This window comes from Glarea lozoyensis, assembly GCF_000409485.1.
Source record: "Glarea lozoyensis ATCC 20868 chromosome Unknown GLAREA10, whole genome shotgun sequence".
NCBI classification, from domain to species: Eukaryota; Fungi; Ascomycota; class Leotiomycetes; order Helotiales; family Helotiaceae; genus Glarea; species Glarea lozoyensis.
In genome coordinates this window covers 980,613-998,326 of record NW_007360984.1, presented here as the reverse complement: position 1 = coordinate 998,326, position 17,714 = coordinate 980,613, and the positions used below count along the sequence as shown (strand labels likewise).

The 17,714-nt window shown below is 47.1% G+C and overlaps 5 protein-coding genes across 5 annotated transcripts; 3 read left to right on the top strand and 2 right to left on the bottom strand.

Annotated features, from left to right (window-relative positions):
• Nucleotides 1-255: 255 nt before the first annotated feature.
• Nucleotides 256-6,978, bottom strand: GLAREA_05360 (uncharacterized protein; the record flags this gene model as incomplete). The annotated part of the gene is made up of 4 exons (XM_008078649.1): nucleotides 256-6,379; nucleotides 6,429-6,601; nucleotides 6,775-6,804; nucleotides 6,853-6,978. The coding sequence occupies 4 exons, from the start codon at nucleotides 6,976-6,978 to the stop codon at nucleotides 256-258; spliced, it is 6,453 nt and encodes a 2,150-aa protein (XP_008076840.1).
• Nucleotides 6,979-8,910: 1,932 nt separating this feature from the next.
• Nucleotides 8,911-10,341, top strand: GLAREA_05359 (Multidrug resistance efflux transporter EmrE; the record flags this gene model as incomplete). The annotated part of the gene is made up of 5 exons (XM_008078648.1): nucleotides 8,911-9,047; nucleotides 9,107-9,174; nucleotides 9,228-9,451; nucleotides 9,505-9,912; nucleotides 9,961-10,341. The coding sequence occupies 5 exons, from the start codon at nucleotides 8,911-8,913 to the stop codon at nucleotides 10,339-10,341; spliced, it is 1,218 nt and encodes a 405-aa protein (XP_008076839.1).
• Nucleotides 10,342-11,853: 1,512 nt separating this feature from the next.
• Nucleotides 11,854-12,779, bottom strand: GLAREA_05358 (60S ribosomal protein L27; the record flags this gene model as incomplete). Its single annotated transcript, XM_008078647.1, has 5 exons — nucleotides 11,854-11,861; nucleotides 11,918-12,254; nucleotides 12,385-12,440; nucleotides 12,506-12,602; nucleotides 12,654-12,779. 5 exons carry the CDS (start codon nucleotides 12,777-12,779, stop codon nucleotides 11,854-11,856), a joined length of 624 nt encoding a protein of 207 aa, XP_008076838.1.
• A 922-nt stretch (nucleotides 12,780-13,701) lies between these two features.
• Nucleotides 13,702-14,714, top strand: GLAREA_05357 (Winged helix DNA-binding protein; the record flags this gene model as incomplete). The annotated part of the gene is made up of 6 exons (XM_008078646.1): nucleotides 13,702-13,765; nucleotides 13,905-13,939; nucleotides 13,994-14,007; nucleotides 14,098-14,225; nucleotides 14,280-14,530; nucleotides 14,577-14,714. 6 exons carry the CDS (start codon nucleotides 13,702-13,704, stop codon nucleotides 14,712-14,714), a joined length of 630 nt encoding a protein of 209 aa, XP_008076837.1.
• Nucleotides 14,715-16,525: 1,811 nt separating this feature from the next.
• On the top strand, nucleotides 16,526-17,641 carry GLAREA_05356 (uncharacterized protein; the record flags this gene model as incomplete). The annotated part of the gene is made up of 1 exon (XM_008078645.1): nucleotides 16,526-17,641. One exon carries the CDS (start codon nucleotides 16,526-16,528, stop codon nucleotides 17,639-17,641), a length of 1,116 nt encoding a protein of 371 aa, XP_008076836.1.
• Between the last annotated feature and the right edge of the window lie 73 nt (nucleotides 17,642-17,714).

Below are 17,714 nucleotides of genomic sequence, written 5' to 3'. Positions count from 1 at the left end.
CATTGAAGTGCTAGATTTCCTAGCATTTTGAGAATCATGTACCAAGAGCAAAAATGTACTGAAATTACCTCCATACAGGTAAGCGTAATGACACTAAAAATATAACAGTCAACCTCGCTAAAACGCTATTTCATGTAAAGTCATGGTCCGCAGACCCCATATCAAATCCAGCCTCGAACAATCCATGCTACGCCTAAGCTCCCTACCACAAAACAATAACAAGAATTCCAATATTATTTATTCCAGTACCACCTGTCAAGCAACGACAGCAGCTTCATCATATAATATCACTTGAGCGGGGTCTTCTGAAGCCGTCTCATCTGTGACATGGCTCTCCGTATCACCATCTATGCTACCTGTCCATTCTGTTCCTTCATCGATGACACTTTCGCTGATTCCGGTACCTGTGCTTGTCAAGATTGTTGTGCCTTGACTAGTCCTCCGATCGCATTCAACATCACTTTGGTGCTCGCTTTCGCTGACATCGTCCTCCTCGCTCTCTTTCAAAGCCAAATTCTCTTTGTTGAGATCTCCATACTTCTGACTGAGAGTGCCACCCCAACTTGATTTTCGTAGAGCTCCGGAGCCTCCTGGCTGTTTCACGCTATGGCTTCGCTGGATGCCACCGGTTGGAACGTTGTGCGACATTTGATTGAGAGAAAGTATACGACGAGCACCACCAGCTGGGTTTTTGATCGGTACAGTTGCCAGAGCACGGTTTCCCTGCATGGCCATGCTTAGAGCGCTCTGAGTTGTGTTACTCGCGTACGAGGACCTGGAACTAGCGCGAGTTCCAGTGGATGCCATTGATCCAGTCGTTGAAGTAGCGTGGCTGGGCACGCGCTTCCGACTCATCGAATCTCTACCCTTATTACTTTTTGTGAGCAAGAGAGCACGAGAATGGTCAATTACACCCTCCAAGATGCGGCGTTCCAGAGCCTCTGCGCGTGCCTCCATGGCGTGAAGTTCCTCGCGCCGAATTTTTAAAGCTGTCTCAAGGCTAGACACGTCCGCAGACAATCGCATCTTCTCGTGAGCCAGATTGCTTTGTTCTGTCTTGAGAATACCGACGGTTTCTTTCAATTGTTTCTGTTCTTCGCGGAGGTCAACGACGGAAGCCTCGACCTGCTCCTTTTGCGCAAGCTGTTTTTCAAGAGCAATGGTTGCAGCCTCGACGGCCTTCTCCTTATCTTCGTGATCATTGGCGATACGTTGAGTCTGAACCGAAACAAACTCAGAAACTTCGGCAGCTGTTTGCATGACTTGCTGGTGGATCTTGTCGAGCATCTCCAATTGAGCAAATGATTTCCCAGCGACATGCATATGATCAACCAGTTTGTCAAGTTTCTCGTGTACTGGTGTATCGTCATACTTTTCGACAGGCGGCGGTAAAAGTGGCATTTCGAAGGGAGGAGGCGGTGGAGGGATTTCTGCAATCTTCTCCTGAAGGGTCGACGCAGATGTCTTGGAATGTTCATAATGTTCACCGACAATGAGGAGAACATCTTTGATGGAATCGAGAATCTTCGGGTGGTATTCTGTGACATGGCCTTGAACACCTTCAATGGCACCGATCGACTTGAACACCTGCTCTCTGGTGAGTTGATGCTCAGCCTTAGCGTCTGCGTGTGTCTCTTCGATCCTTGTGAACGTATCCTCGACTCTCCCGAATACGGTCTTGGAAGCTTCATCCATTTTCTCAACGGAGTCTGTCAAAGTAACGCCCAAAGTGTCAACTAACAGCTTGAGATCATCTGCAACTGCCTTGGTACCAAGCATGGCAGCCTGGATTTCAGCGTTCTTCTCATCACCCGCCTTTGCTTTAGCGTCTGCCGCAAGCTCTGCGTTTTCGTATTTGGCGATCAATTCGGTAAACTTTTCTTCCAGCTTGGTGTCGAATTTATCCCAAGTCAACTGAAACTTTTCATCCGCTTCAAGTTTGGAGCCAACAACGCCGGCATTAGATTTCTCGAACTCAGTCTTGACCATTTCGCAGAGATCCTTCACATCTTCAGTGACATTTGCGTTTTGACCTATTGTTTCTCCAAGACTTTCGAGGAACTTTCCTAGTGTCTCGACACTATTCGCATCCTCATCCATCTTTTCTTTGATAGCTTCTCTGAATTCTTCCAAGAAGGCTTTGACTTCCGAGACACGCTCTCCAACTCCAACGGTCTCCGCCTGTCTTTCCTCGAATGACTTTGCGTTCGAGTCTGCGTGAGTTTCTATGCGACCGTTGAACTCCTTAATCATATCCCCAAGAAGTTTTAGATCGCCTTTGGATGCGAGATCGCCTACATCAGGCAGAAGTCTTTCTTCGATTGCAGCCTTAACATCGAGACAGACTGCTTCGACAGCGTCTATATCCGTTTTGGTGATCTTTTCTAAATCATCTACATCGGCAGCCAGTTTTTCTTTCATTTCATCGAGTCCTTCAACAACACCGCGCAGCAAGCCCTCCACCATGCTGATATCATCCTGCTTGGTGACATCTTCTAAGTGAATCTTCAACTCGCCAATGCTTTCTTTGGTCTCGAAAAGAAGTACCTCAACCGCGTCAAGATGTTCCTTTTTGACCGTTTGCTCAGGATCTATGTCATCAATTTTGGCTTTGGTATTCCGAAGAAGAGTTTCGATTGCTTCCATATCGTCTCGCTTCATGGTCGTCTCGTCTTGCATTGGCTCGCGGTTCATCAATTCTAAGACTGACTCCTGTAGACCGGCCAACTTTTCTTCTAGGTTGGTAAGATCCTCTTTAGAGAGCGAGCCTGCGGCGGGTTCAGCAGGGGCGGGCGGCATTGACTCCAGAGCTTCGACCTTGATTCGCAGCTGCGTGATCAGCACCTCTAAGTTTTCAATGTCATCTCGCTTAAGTCCTCCCTCTGAGGCGATGAGAGCGTGATTGTTTACTTCAGCTACGGCATTATCACCGAATCCACTTTCGCGAAGTCGATCAATATCGCCTCGTACACCTTCCAGACCAGCCTTTAGAGTATCCAAGATCTCGTAATTGACAGTCATATCAACGGGCTTATTGTGGACCTTTTCGACTTCTGCACGCAAGCCGCTGAGTCCATCGTGAAGGGCATCCAGAATCTCACTAGTGCTAGAAAGTACACTTTCGTTGCTAGTGTCACGGGGTCTATCCATGTCTGCTCGTAGGCCTTCTAGTCCGTCGCGGAGAGCATCTAAAATTTCGTCTCTATCAATGTTGCTTCCTCCACGGACTAACGAAGAAGCCATCGTCTCACGAAGGTGCTCCAGTTCGCCTTGAATAGCTTCCATGGATGTGTCGGACTTCTGTACCAGCAGTGCTTGAAAGTCGGTGCGAAGAGAGTTAAAATTTTCACTGATACTGTCCAAAATCTCCTCTTTGCCTGTTACGTCAGCGCCTCGGTCTACATACGACTCAATATCGGTTCGTAGTTTCTCAAATCCGTCTTTGGTTGCATCAAGGACTTGTTCTGTGTCACGGCCGTGGGCCGACACATTTTGCTTCGCTTCGTCAGAAACTGCTTTGAATTCGGTCTGCATAGACTCCAGGACTTCTTGTAAGCGTTCCAATACCTGCGTTCCAAATGGATCGATGTTGAGTGGCACTTCTCGCAGACCAGCTTTGACTGCATCGTACACATCTTCGCGGTTCAAAGACTCGGTGACGACGTTTCGACTCAGTGCCATCGAGTTAGTTCCGAAGTCAGAAGTGTTAAGGCCTTCCTTGATAGCGTCAAGAATTTCTTGTCGGCCGATGTTAGATTCATTGGTTGGGAAGTCGAAGATCAAGAGGCCTTCTTTGACAGCATCTAAAACATCTTCGCGGGTGGATGTCTTGGCAGGGAACTCGAAAGTATCAAGACCTTCTCGCACGGCGTCTAAGATGTCGTCACGGCTCGGTGTATTTTGTGCAAAATCAAAACTATGCAATCCTTCCTTCACAGCATCCAAAACTTCGTCTCTAGTAACTCCTGCATCAATGTCACGAGATGCAGCGGCGCTGGCGGGGAAGTCGAAGGTATGAAGAGCCTCCGTGGCAGCATCCAAGATGTCTTCTCGACTCACACCTGGTGGAGGATTCTGGACCACTGTCGTGGTGGTTGAGGAAAAGTCAAAAGTGTGCAGACCTTCTTTAACAGCTTCTATCATGTCCTCGCGGGTGAGTCCATCAGTAACATCACGTCCGAGTACGCCTGTAGTTGTCGTGAAATCGAAAGTTTGAAGGCCTTCCTTGACAGCGTCCAGCATGTCTTCCCGTGTGCTTTCAAGATCTCTTGGCGCTGGTGCAGGTGCAGCCGGAAATTCGAATTCTTCAAGGCACTCCCTAACAGCATCAAGGATTTCCTCGCGGGATAAGCTTGCTTCTGTTTCGACCCGCGGAGGTGAGAAATGCTTTAGGCCTTCAACGACAGCGGTGAACACTTCTTCTCGCGTAGCACCTGGGATCTCACGGGAGGTATCCTGGGTAGCGTATTCCTGCATTCCTTCCTTCAAACATGCCAGTAGTTCGTCTCGTTCAAGTCCAAAATGCTGTAGTTCAATATCTGGCTTATAATTTTCCCAGGCTTCTCGAACGGCCTCGATTATTTCATCCTTGCCAAAATCCGGAGGTCGCGACTCTCGTGGGTTTTCATTCATGGCAGCTCGCATGGCGTTGTAAATTTCTTGGTAGTCAACAGCGTTTCGCGTTACCATTGAAGAATCCGATTGTCGACGGTTTTCTCGCATTATATGTTCCAGGTGATCCTTCAGTTCGTCGAGACCGTCTTGGACCACACGAGCGATTTGCTCTTTGTCCGCCACAACATCCTGCGCTGTCGTATCAAGTTTGCTCGATTGCTCTAATTTTCTTCCAATCTCACGACCCATTCCCAAAACCTCACCTCGGAGCTCACGAACCAGGGCTTTTACTTCTGCGGTAAGACCACCTCCCTGAGCAATGCTATCTTTAATTGTTCGAATGACTTTCATGAGATCCTCGTTGACGATATCAGAAGCTCGTTGTGTGTTCGGTCCTCGTAGATTCTCCTTGTTTCCACTCTGTGAGAGAAGTGCTTCCACTCTAGATGTCATTGGTCCAGACCGTGGTTGATCGAAGTCTAGCTCTAAGGTAGGCGGTTCATCAAAGCTAAAATTCCGCGGTCTAACCCCTCCAGTTACTCCCAAATTCTGTTGGATCACTGCCTGGGGCGTTTTGCGCTTTACAAACTGTAGAACCTCGTCAAGCTTTTTCGCTGTCAACATGCCGTCTTTTGACATTCTATCTCCGACCTCAGTCAACCTGGATACTAGATTATCTTGACCGTCTTTGGTTCCCATCTCGCGGAGTATCTTTTCTAAGAGGGCAATACTTGCAGCTCCATCTGGTCCGAATGGGCAAGGACTAGCGATGGATTCCCGATCCAAGGACGCCGCAAAGCTGTTGGGGCTTGGAATCCGTGGCAAAGATATCGGTTTGATGTATTTGGAACCTGGTGAGTTATATGCTTTAGAGTCTAAATACAGACCCCCATTTGGATACATCAAACCAGAAGTCCTTGAGCCTGATTCTGAGAGATTGCTGACAAGTTCACGGAGACTTTTTCGGATATCTTCATCCCTGGCGTTGGTAGCTTCTTTCAAACTAACCAAGTCAGTCGCGTTATCTTTGCTGCGCCGACTGAGCTGAGCCATTTCCCTTTGCAAGCTTGTGGCGATACTGGTGAGGCTAAGAATCTGATTCGAGATCGCGTCAAAAGTTTGTGGAGTGCGAACCAGCGCCGTAGATCCATTCGTAACGTTTGTGAGAACCGAATCTGCGTCCTTGCTAGCCATACTCTGTAGGGCAAGCATAGTCGCGGATTGAGGTGGAGTGTTCTCGCCTAATATACTTTGAGGAGGCCTCCGCAACGACGGACGAACCGCGAGGTTCTCTCTAGTCGGTGTCTCTCGACCTGGCGTTGGCGTCGTTGATCTACCACTCTCCTTCTCTGGCGACTTCTCCGGCGACTTTTCTGGTGATCTCTCTAGCGACAGCGGTCCTTCTGTGAAATAATCCTTAGTTCCGAGTGGTGTCGAGGGTCGTGTGTGCTTTTCTGGTGATATGGGGGATGATCCATACGTCGATCCTCCCTCTAGGAAACTGCTCAGATCTCTAACATTAGTGCCAGCGTGTAATGATTGCATACGTTTATGCGCCGCTCCCCTAATCAGAGAGCGTTCTGGAGATCCCTCGAGACGTTTGGGTGGAGGATTTGTAATATAAGCGCTTTCCCGTGCCTTTTCGGTGAGGGCTGCATGAGCGTTCTTGATTGCAGTAGAGGTATTCGGTCGTGAAGCTAAGCTTGGCGAAGAAGGGTTCATAGGAAGAGGAGGAGGTGCTCGTTCAGGGTCAGAGCTATCCCACCTGCAATTGTGGTTAGCAGAGTTAGATAGAGGTTGTCGTTGGAACTTACATAGGAACAATGGCTCGACTGGTGTCCAACGATGCAGAATGATGGTGTTTTAGATATCTTTCGCTATCCCGCGAGCTATTTCTCTCGGTTGAAGGCATAATTGTGGTGGAATTAGGGTATTGTGGAATGTGGAATGCGGACTGGTATGTTGATTTTGCTGCAAGTAGGAGCGCCTCAGACCATGAGGTCAGCTCACAAAGCTAGCAATTTCTCTGATGAATTGTGTAAGAACCAGACCAGGCCAGTGCTAGCCGTGATTGAAAAAGCGAGCAGCCGAGATTGAGGACTTGCGATTGCAATGTTGAGTATAAAGCTTCGAGGTTGAACGTCACGATATGTTGTTTACCCCGGTCTTGTTTACTTCGGTCGCGTGGACCTATCATATGTTAGCGTGACGTGGTAGCGGCAACCGGAGCTTACCCACCTTATCGTTGGAAACTCGAGCAAGAAGCGGGGTTATCGTAGAGCTGGACTCGACTTCATGTTGCGACAGTCCAAGAGTGTTTGCTCTTGCATATTGTTTTGATTTCCCATGATTCGTGAACCGCATATTAGCAGTGCATTTTCTGTGCAGGGAGTTTACAGACTCACCAGTCCATGGTTTACTAGCAACGACCAACTGACCTGACATTACAAACAAAAGCTCAGAATAAGAAGCTGATAGTTAGTAAAAGAGTTATTCTTCAATTTGGGCTAAGTCAAAGTCATCTTTCGGCTTAGAGGTCCAGATGTTGATCTGAAATAGAGTTAGGTCGAAGTGTCGGATATTTATTCTCTTCGTCCGACACATTACAGATTACCGTTATCGTGTTACTTTTCAACATGGCTGGCTATGTTGCTGGAACTCTGCGTGCCTTACCCGAATCATTCCACTATCATTTCAGTACTGAAAACCCCCTAATAAACATATCTTTATCGAACCAAAATGTAACTCCCATTTCAATCACCCGACTGCCTAGGGAGCTGGAGATATCCCATCAACCGTTATCAATCAATTAATGTGGCATCTGGGATTGAGAGACTCAAGACCACTCGTATCTGTAATTTCGAACTCCAGATATGAGCTGCAACCCGTTTTCCAGAGACGAGGGAACAATGCTTGAATGAAAGACAAAATGGACCTAGGGATACGAAGTATAAATGCTTATTAAGGATGTTGATTAAAGTCATACAATCCCCCCTCATCTACGGTTGATGGTAATCAGTAATCATAACAGCGAGGGAGAAAGGCCAATGGCTAACAATCTTCAAAGCTACCCAGGTAATCTCGTAGTCTGTGTTTAAATCACATAAGGCTGGCTCTTTGGATTACCACGGACTTCAAGTAGACTGGCCCAAAGCAAGCCTAAGATGTTGTCCTCTTACTTCGTAAAAGCGTATCTGAGACCACGGTAATCCCTAGAATGGTCCAAGACTCTTTTGTGCTGTCATAGTACTTGTAGGAACCAGGCGTCAGGAAATGGTCAGTACTGGGAAGTGTATTTCAGTGACATAAAGAGAGACGAAGCACAAGGCAACACAGTAATCTGTTGCATTTACCAACTAGGACTTACGTCACCCAACTACTTTCAATTGACACCTTGCGTTATTGCGCGTCGAGAACCCACCACGTAGATGAGCAGATTATGACCTGAGAAGCGAGACCCCCGTTTGCTATCTTCATTTGTGTGGTCTCGCCATATGTATTTGACGAGATTCAAAACGTGTTCTGGTCTCCAAAGCGGACAGAGGAGCGTGAAGCGAGCGTCAATTGTGTTCGTCTAGTCGGTACTAGATTGATGCTCGATGCTGATTAATGAGTTGAGGGTGCCATGTCTCACAGTGACACGAGACTCGAGAGTCGCGCAAGACTGAGCCTGGTGTAATAGAGACGACGGAGCTCTCGTATTACGAAGCTGATGAAGGAGTTGTTCCCTATCCACGATCAACGCAAATCGTGTGAAGACGACTATTTTTACCACCGAGAAGGGGATAACCTAATACGGACTACCGTGTAAAGCGGCAGTATTTAGCCTAACCGATAACTCATTTCTGTGGTGTAATTGCCAAATGAAACCCTGCTATCACTGCTAACGCCAATGAGGTTTCTTTATGCGAAAGGTATAATTATCACAGAGATTTGGTATTACTTTGTACGAATATGCCGCACTTTTAATTGCATACGTGATAGTGATATCCATATCGAGATAGTGGACCAAAACAAAAGCGGCTCTCCAAGTAACAGGACAGGGCTTGGCAGACCCCTGTGAGCCACCATTCCCCTAAATCTCATTAGAGGTTATTCCTCATCCAACTCCCCAACCATCTTTCTCATTCTCTCTTTTCTGCAGAATCTTCTGCCTGACGATACCCACCACAGCCGTGTAATTTTCTGTCGTTCTAGCGCCTCCTCAACGATTGTCGCAATATCTCCTTTGCGACCGCGGATTCAATCTGCGAGACGAGTATATAGACCTACCAAGATCCTACCACGATAACCATCATGGGCGAAGAAAAAGCGCGTATCTCAGGGGATTCGCCTCGGGGAACCGATGCGCCAGTCCTTCCAACGGTCAATCCAGCCATCGAAAAACTTGCAGAACCTGCGTCTAACGGAATTCATCCTGCTTTTTATGTCATGTAGGTAGTTACAAGTCGCACAACGGACGGGGTTGGGCTCTGCTGATTTTCCTTTCTAGTGTCTGGATTTCACTCAGCTCTAGTGTCATTTTGTTCAACAAATGGATTCTGTCTACACTTGGCTTCAGTACGTCGACCTTCCTGCGAAACCCCAAAGTCGCCACTAATTTCCTGCTGCAGAATACCCAATCCTCCTCACAGCATGGCATCTTGTCTTCGCGACGGTCATGACGCAGATCATGGCGAGAACCACAACTCTTCTTGACGGGCGCAAAACAGTCAAAATGACGGGGCGAGTGTATCTCAGAGCCATTGTACCAATTGGTGTATTCTTCAGCTTGAGTTTGATCTGCGGAAACTTAACATACTTGTACCTGAGTGTTTCATTCATTCAAATGCTCAAGGTACGTGGCAATTGTGGGTGACAATGAGGGTAGATGTTGACTCTCAATTTTAGGCTACTACACCTGTTGCAGTTCTCGTTGCTGGATGGTGTCTCGGATTGGAAAAGCCCGACCTCAAGAAACTCGGGAACGTGTCATTCATCGTCATTGGTGTTGTTTTGGCTTCGTTCGGTGAAATCGACTTCGTCTTGATTGGTTTCCTTTACCAGATGGGAGGAATCGCTTTCGAGGCTGTCAGAATTTGCTTGGTTCAACGCTTGTTAAACGGATCGGAATTCAAGATGGACCCTCTAGTATCTCTATACTACTTTGCCCCAGTTTGCGCATTCATGAACTTGACAGTAGCTCTTTTCTGGGAAGTACCAAAGGTCTCAATGGCTGAAGTGTACGCCGTAGGCCTGGGAACCTTCTTCGCAAATGCATGCTGCGCGTTCCTCCTGAATGTATCTGTGGTGTTCTTGGTAAGTTCACAGAACCTCTGTCGCAACTTCGTGCTAACCCTTGTTTAGATTGGCAAGACCTCAGGTCTCGTCCTCACCCTTTGCGGTGTCCTCAAGGATATCCTTCTCGTTATTGCGTCTATTCTTATCTGGGGCACCAAGATTTCCGGTCTCCAAGTGTTTGGATACGGCATTGCCCTTGCTGGTATGGTATACTACAAGTTAGGACAGAAGGAATTGAAGCCATTTATTCAAGAGGGGTCAAGGAAATGGGCCGAATTCGGCGCAACTCGACCAGTTCTCCGCAAACTTATCGTCATCGGGGCTGTCTTCAGTTTGGTCGTTCTTCTCTTGGCTGGTGTCGGACCTCAAACAAACATTGACACCAAGAAATTGATCGACGCAGCGAAATCATACGGTACAACGGGCACAGTCGGCGCCAATCTATGAGGGAGACGACATTTTTGAGAAGATCCTGCACGGTACGACATTCAAGACATCCGGGGAACGAATGGTTTGAAGAACATTACTTCTTTGTAATAAATGACAAAGGCTTCAGGACAGTTAAGCTACGACGATTCCCCACAGGCGGCACACGGATTATTTTAGCCCATTTTGTGGTTTACGCTTCGAGTACATAATCGCTACGCCCCTTCTTTCTTCTTTCCTTTTTATTCGCATATCTTCTAGCGTGGGCAGGAAGCTCCATTTTTTGTCGAAGTGGAAACGAATTAAGCGATGGAGGTCCTGGGGCGGGCCATGTTAGCTTGTCATCAATTATGTAAAAATTGGTTCGTAAATTGTATCTTGCAACAGGTTGTGGCATATATAGATATTGGCGTTTTCGAAAGACTTCTGGCTGTTGGAGCGTCGCTTCGTGGTATATAGAGAACAACGAAATTAGGAATGAAACATTTGAACATAGACGGAATAGAATTTTATACTGCACCAATTTGGTACCATCTAAATCTGCGTGATTTGAGAGCTTAATGCCGGATGAACTTGAGAGACAGACGTGCTTAACCCGCTCCAGTCCAGCAAGTCAAGTCCACTTTCTCGTACAACTGGACGATCAGATCGAGCCATGTTCCGAAACTTGTGCTTCCACACTACGCGATGTGTTCATTCTCATTTTAATTTACGTAGCTTTGTGGTCACAGCGTGTTGTCCCAAATTCGAAATAGCTGTAGTTGCCTCAATAAGGAGACAAGTATCTATCCTGGTCACTGAGATTATAATTTCGATGGAATTGGAAGGCTGCCGCGTGTGGACAAGACGTTGTTTTCGGATTATTGGGTCACTTTGTGAACGGATTCGACATCTTGGAAGTTAAATACTTTTGGTTGATGGAGCCATTCTGGCATCTAACAATTTACCTGCCCAATGAGCTCAATATCGTGAGAAGTGATCGATGATGTACCGGGAATACGTTGGCGTTGTTGACAGTCTTCTTTCGAGTGCTTGATAGGCGAGCTAGCTGTTCATCACGGCTCAACAAATTTGAGAAGTCGGTTTTCAGGAAACGACAGCAGAATGAACTAGGGAAAAGTCGGGAGGTTAATGGGATTTTGACATGGCATAGAGAGCTCAATTAAGAAGGATAGTGCTGTGAGACCGGTTTTACTCCTTCCAAATACATCATAGGTTTTGTTCAGATATCATCATTTCATAACACCTCAAGAATATGTCCTGTGCACTTCGCTAGGGGAAAGACCAGGCAATTTTACTGAACTCGAACCTTAGCTGCTTTCGCAGCATTCCTCAATTGATTCATCGCAATCTCTGCACATTCTCGAAATCTCGATAGTTCACTTTTGAAAAGGTTCCATGTTCGTTACGCCAAGCCACATTATTTATGAAACATCGAGTGCCGCAAATGGTAAAATGCAGTTTATCTCAGCTCTTTATGCGACCAATGCCATGAAATAACCCCGTCCAGACCCAGTGACGCAAAAGAACCGTTCAAAATCCTACAATTAAATATCAGCCTCTGTCCAAATGGCCGCCCTCTCCCAAGACAACTTACTAAGAGGGGTGAAGAACCATCTGTTCTTTCCTGATGTGTATCTCTCCTCCAAAGCCTTCTTCACGACCTTCTTAGCATCCTCTCGCTGCGAAACCTCCTTGAATGTATCGGCGGTAATAGCTCCCTTCAATCCCTCCAACTCAAGTGTGTATCTTGTTGGCATCAAGTGGTTGTAGTTGATGACCTTGATGAATGGCTTGACCTTGCTTCTTTTCTCTTGACGGGTCTTTGACATACGGCGGGTGATTTGCGATGGGTAACGCTCGATACCGGCGACCAATGCGTGAGGGTATGGGTGCGACTTATTTCCTGCATCTTGTGGTTGAATGATCACAACCTGTGATTGTTCCCATCAGCACTGTCTCTACAAATCCAATACTGAATCCAGAGCTCGTCCAATTTCTCTATCGTAGAATCTCTAATTCTCGTATTTGCGACGTGGGAGGTGACGTGAGGAATTGATTTACCTTCTTGCCGGCATATCTGCCCCGGGTGATGATGGCAACACGGCCGACCTTGAGGACTACAGTTGGAAAATTATTAGCCCATATCTACGACACATTCCAATGCCAATCGTCCTCAACTTACACTTCATGGCGACTGTCGGTGGTGGTCGAATTTGTCGTGGTTCGTGGTTATTGAGGTTTGCACGAATTTCTTCGAATATTGACCAGTGTGTAGCGGGCTAAGTGGGGCCTAGCGCAGATGTGGCATTCGACGGCACGTGATAAGGTACCAGAGTACCCGCTGCATGACCTCGCGGCTGGACGCGTCCCTTTGCATTTGCATCGTGTCGGCCAACTTCTACATCTGATAGAAATCCACGGGGAGTCACTTGGTATACTAATCTACACGCAACCATCTCTAAACATGCATTTGATTGTAATATGCATACTTTCATAACAACCCCATGAAGACAACAACGAACAGAGGTAAACAGGTCGCCACGGAACCCAAACTCTTTGCTCGCACCCGCGCCCAATATATTTGAACGCAGTTACCTTCTTGATTCTTTTACCGCAAAGAGTTGGTCGTCTTAAAGCGCTATATGAATCATCTGAGTTGAATGATATCGCTTCGCCCTTGCGTGAATAGACAGCCCTTACCACATCGATGCTTTGAACACAAAGCGAGAGTATAATCAATTGAAGTGATCAAACCTCTTTCATCTGAATAGGAGATCAATGATAAAGCGAGCGAGACTGCATCAAGGGATGCGCATCCGGTTGCAGCATCTCTCGTCAAATCGCTTTACGAGAAACTCAAGCACTCGTCTTGAGCTGATGATATTGCCACTTCTAAGAAACGTATCGCGCAAAGCAAATAAACAAAAAGAAAGAGCGTCGATAAAAGATACGAAAACCACAACCTGCCACGTCAATCCTCTTGCAAAAATGTGGGAGTGACAAAGTGTAAGAGAAAAGGGAGAAATGGTGTGTCGGGGCAGCAGCCGCATGACCAACAGAGGGGGATGCCATAGTGTCTGAATTCTGATGTCCATATCAACCAATCAAAATGCGCCAAACTTTGAATCAACAGCTCGAGGCAAAGCAGATCCTCGCTTAATCTCATTCAGTGATCCAGGTTTGCTAGTCACGGCCCGTCCGACTACATAAGCCCCTCTTCCCCCCGTCAGAACTATTTCCTCTTCTTCCGCCTCCCACTTCGACTTCTTCACGAATCACCACGACCACAACTAATAAATAGTATCTCAGTTACTTGATTGACACAAGTCGCCACTTCATATTATCTACCTCAACAAAACAAATATCAATTCTATCAACATGCCACCAAAGGCTGCAGCACCAAAGGCTAAGGCCGCCGCACCCGATCATGCCAGTTATCAAGGTGAGCATTTCAAGCTTCTATCTCCACAACACCACGTCGCATTGGGTTTTCGCGTACATATTCAGAGTCGCCTACCTCTGGCCCAGCTACTGGTGTAAATTACATGTTTTGAGATGGGGTTGCTGACGCGTTATTGCAGAGATGATCACCGATGCCATCATCAACCTCAAAGAAGTAAGTTGATTCCACGATCACAGTACGATGACTTGATACTAACGTCTCTCTCAGCGCAATGGATCAAGGTACGATTAGCTTTATTACCGCGCCGGAATTCTTTAGAATTTTTGACGCGTCGTATGTTTACTTGGGGTTCGGTGACTGACTCTCCACAGCCGGTCCGCGCTCAAGAAATATGTCAAGGCCAACAACAACATCAACGCTGCTGATAACATGTTTGACTCTCTCTTCAACAGAGCGTTGAAGTCTGGCGTCACCAAGGGTGTCTTTGCGCAGCCAAAGGGTACGTGTCGCAATTCTACACGAATTGTTTTTTTTTGTTATTAACATTCCACAGGCGCATCTGGTGGAACCAAGTTGGCCAAGAAAGAGCCAAAGCCTGCGGCCGCCAAACCCAAAGCTGCACCAAAGGAGAAGAAGCCAGCCGCTGCGGCCACCAAGAAAGCTCCAGCAGCAAAGAAGGAGGTGAAGCCAAAAGCTGCCGCAAAGGCCGCTCCAAAACCTAAGGCTGCACCAAAGGCAAAGGCCCCAGCTGCAAAGCCCAAGGCCGCCCCAAAGACCACCAAGAAGGCTGCCGCACCAGCTAAAGTAAGTTGTCACCACCGTCACCAGTAACAACGACTAACATTCCTAGGCCCCTGCAGTTGTTGATAAGCCAGCGGTGATTAGCAAGACAAAGTCTGGACGTGTCACCAAGACCAAGGCCGCCCCAGTAGCAAAGAAGGCTGCTGCTCCAAAGAAGAAGGCGACACCGAAAAAGGCTGCTGCGTAGGCGCAGTCTTGATGTCTCTCTTTTCTTCTTGGTTGTTTATACGGCGTTGGGGCTGGGTATATCGTGACGTGAAGGGGATAAATCACGCTGGTTTTGTGCTTTACGGAATGAAATTTTGGGGTTAGCCTTGCTTTATTGTTTTGATGATGGTTGAGATTCTACTTCTGGCGATCTTGTTCGAAGATTAATCGCTCCGCACGAAACGGGGACTTCTAGACAGTCCTTTGAGGACTGGGTGGGAATCTGGACTATGGGCATGGGGGCGGAAGGGTACTGGACGATTGTGTATTATACCAGATGAATGACACAAACTCTTAAAAGAAACCTGATGTTCGTATTGCAGCAGGATGAGAGCGGCAATCTGAATTTACAAGTCTGAGACCTGTAGCAGTGTTGACGCGTCTTCAGTTATCTTTGTTATGATTTTTATGACGCGTTGAGGTTATCCGACAAGGGGGTCTGGTGCACGGGAGGACCCCGCCTCCATGCTCGAACCGAGACCCACCCAGCGATCTCGAAACCACGCCCACGCCCACGCCTCCAACGGGTCTTTTTTTGGATTCTCGGTTCGGTAGGAAAATAGGGGGTTCGCCGATGGACAGCAGCGCATAGTTCAGAGCAAGTATATTCCGTGAATGTCATGCTTTTCAAGTTGCAGTTACTGTCTAGATCACGTGCCGGGACAAATAACTTCCAATGTTAATGTTTTGCGAACCGTTGAATTTACGCCAGACAACATACCGAAATAGGTAACTAGTTACAACAGTCAGCACATTCATATCATCAGGATCAACAATACGAGGACGGAGCTTTTAGTAACGCTTTTAGTTCCAGACCCAAGTTAGGTTCCTCATTTGCAGCCTATTATTTGGGGCACGCCATGTCCACTTGGAGTTCGAACATTGGTAGGATTCTCATGCAACCGGCATATCCCCATGAGTATAAGAGACAGCTCTCATATGTTTCCTAATTTCACCCGCATTTTGATAATGCCTCTCAGATTACCGTCAAAATGACCTGACCAGGTATCCGTCGAACATCGCCTGGCTTTACAGGTATGCATCTTACTGGCCAGCGTCTCAGAGGCGTCACATCAAAGCCGACACTCCAAATGGTCACCGAACCACGAAAGAACTCATCTCACCATGGGTGGTCGACTCCCCCATGTTCTCAAATGGTCGCACAACAGCCTTTCCAGCTATTTCCAACACCTCAGGCAGTTTCTTCATGTCCCACCCCTGTCAAATCGACGTCGTCCAGCCCGAATCAAGTCTTATTCTCATACAAGGCTGTCCATATCCCCGCTTCCCGTATGTTTCTCATGCGATCCGGCGAGTCAGAGGTCGTGAGTCGCCTCCCTTACAACTGCGTGATAGGTTGCTTACACCCATTCTACCTATGGCGACGATGCAGCGGCAGATTCAGACAGGGGTTGTCTCGCTTATACGTCCATTAGGGCGTGGAAGATACACTACCCCTGTGCCTTACCCTGCCTGGCAGTGCCTGCTGGACTGTTTGCAAATAGTTATATATTGAAAACTATTTCGCATTTCTTTAACATTCCTTCTTTTCTTTTCACGGCCAGTACCATCTTGTAAAGGACTTCAAGCTGTTCCTTTTTTTTTCAAAGCTTAATTTGCATCACAAAAAGTTTGGTCTTCAAGTTCTCCAAACCTTCCGACTGATACTGGAACGCCTGACGCCTTTCTTTGACAGAAAGACTCCAGTAGCTACCATTTCAACTTTGGCCATTGTCCAGAGGTCTCCGATAGCAAAACGCCAATTGCCAGGAAAACTTGAAAACAAAAGATATGGGCGGCGACAAGATTGGGAGTGATCTTGTGATCGTACCCGAGTGTTCCCCAAGTAGTTACTGTCAACCTATTGCTACAGAGGTCTCCAATTTGGACCGATCCTCACCTCAAACTATGAGTCAATCTAATGACAACTCGCAGTCCCAGCTTGATCTTCAGGCTTCCAACAGCCATTCTCGACAGATCCTATCTGTATCACCAGCAATCAATGATCAACAGCCACCTCTCAGTAACGATACGAAGGGAGACAACCAGGATTTATCAGCAACAATAATAGAAGGTCCGGCTCAGCAAACCGAGTATGAGATACAATTAAAACTCCTCGAACAGCAAAACAAAAAACGACTATTGATGGCAAGGAATGAGCAAGATACCCATGCAGCTACCCTCGAGCGTCAACCATGTTTACCCCTGTTCCAGAGGGAGTTACTTCTCCTGGAAACCCAATGCAAAAGGCGCATCAATCTTCATAGACAGGAACAGTACCGGAAGTCTTGCTCTCAAAAGAGAACCATAGCAGAGGCTGAACAAAATGCACATATAGGCAACTGCGGAACGGGCCTTCATAGGCAAGCTAGCAATGCAGAGTTTGCCAATGTCGACGCTAAGTTGGAAGATGAAAAGAACGCTTCTACGCCATCAAGCTATATTGATCAACCGTGTTCAGCTCATGGACTTGTGCAGTCTCCTACGCATGACACTCTTAGAGATTCCCGCCCGTCCAGCGCCTATGTTCTTGCTGACTACCAGTTGCAGCTGGCGATGCCCGAGCACCACAAAAGATTGCAGCCCAGATCAATCAGCAACGAGGCACTCGAAGAATATCGAGCCAAAATTAGCATGGTTGATGAGGAAAGAAAGATATCTGCCCTTCACAGCATCGGGCCGATGGGAAACCACGCTTTACAGGACTATCAGATGCAATTAGAATTGCTTGAAAAGCAAAATGAGAAGCGCAAAGTTGAAACAACGGCCGCGTCCGACTTTGGAGTTTCATCAAGGTGGAATGAGGATAACCTCAGTATGGATACACAAGTCAATCACCCGCCACCAAATTCGCAAACTCCATCACTACAAGATTATAGCATACAATTGATGCTTCTTGAGCAGTAAAATAAGAGACGTCGTATGGCTCAAGACGAGAAAAGGTTTAGTGATCAGCTCGGTGGCCTGGACGGATGTCAAC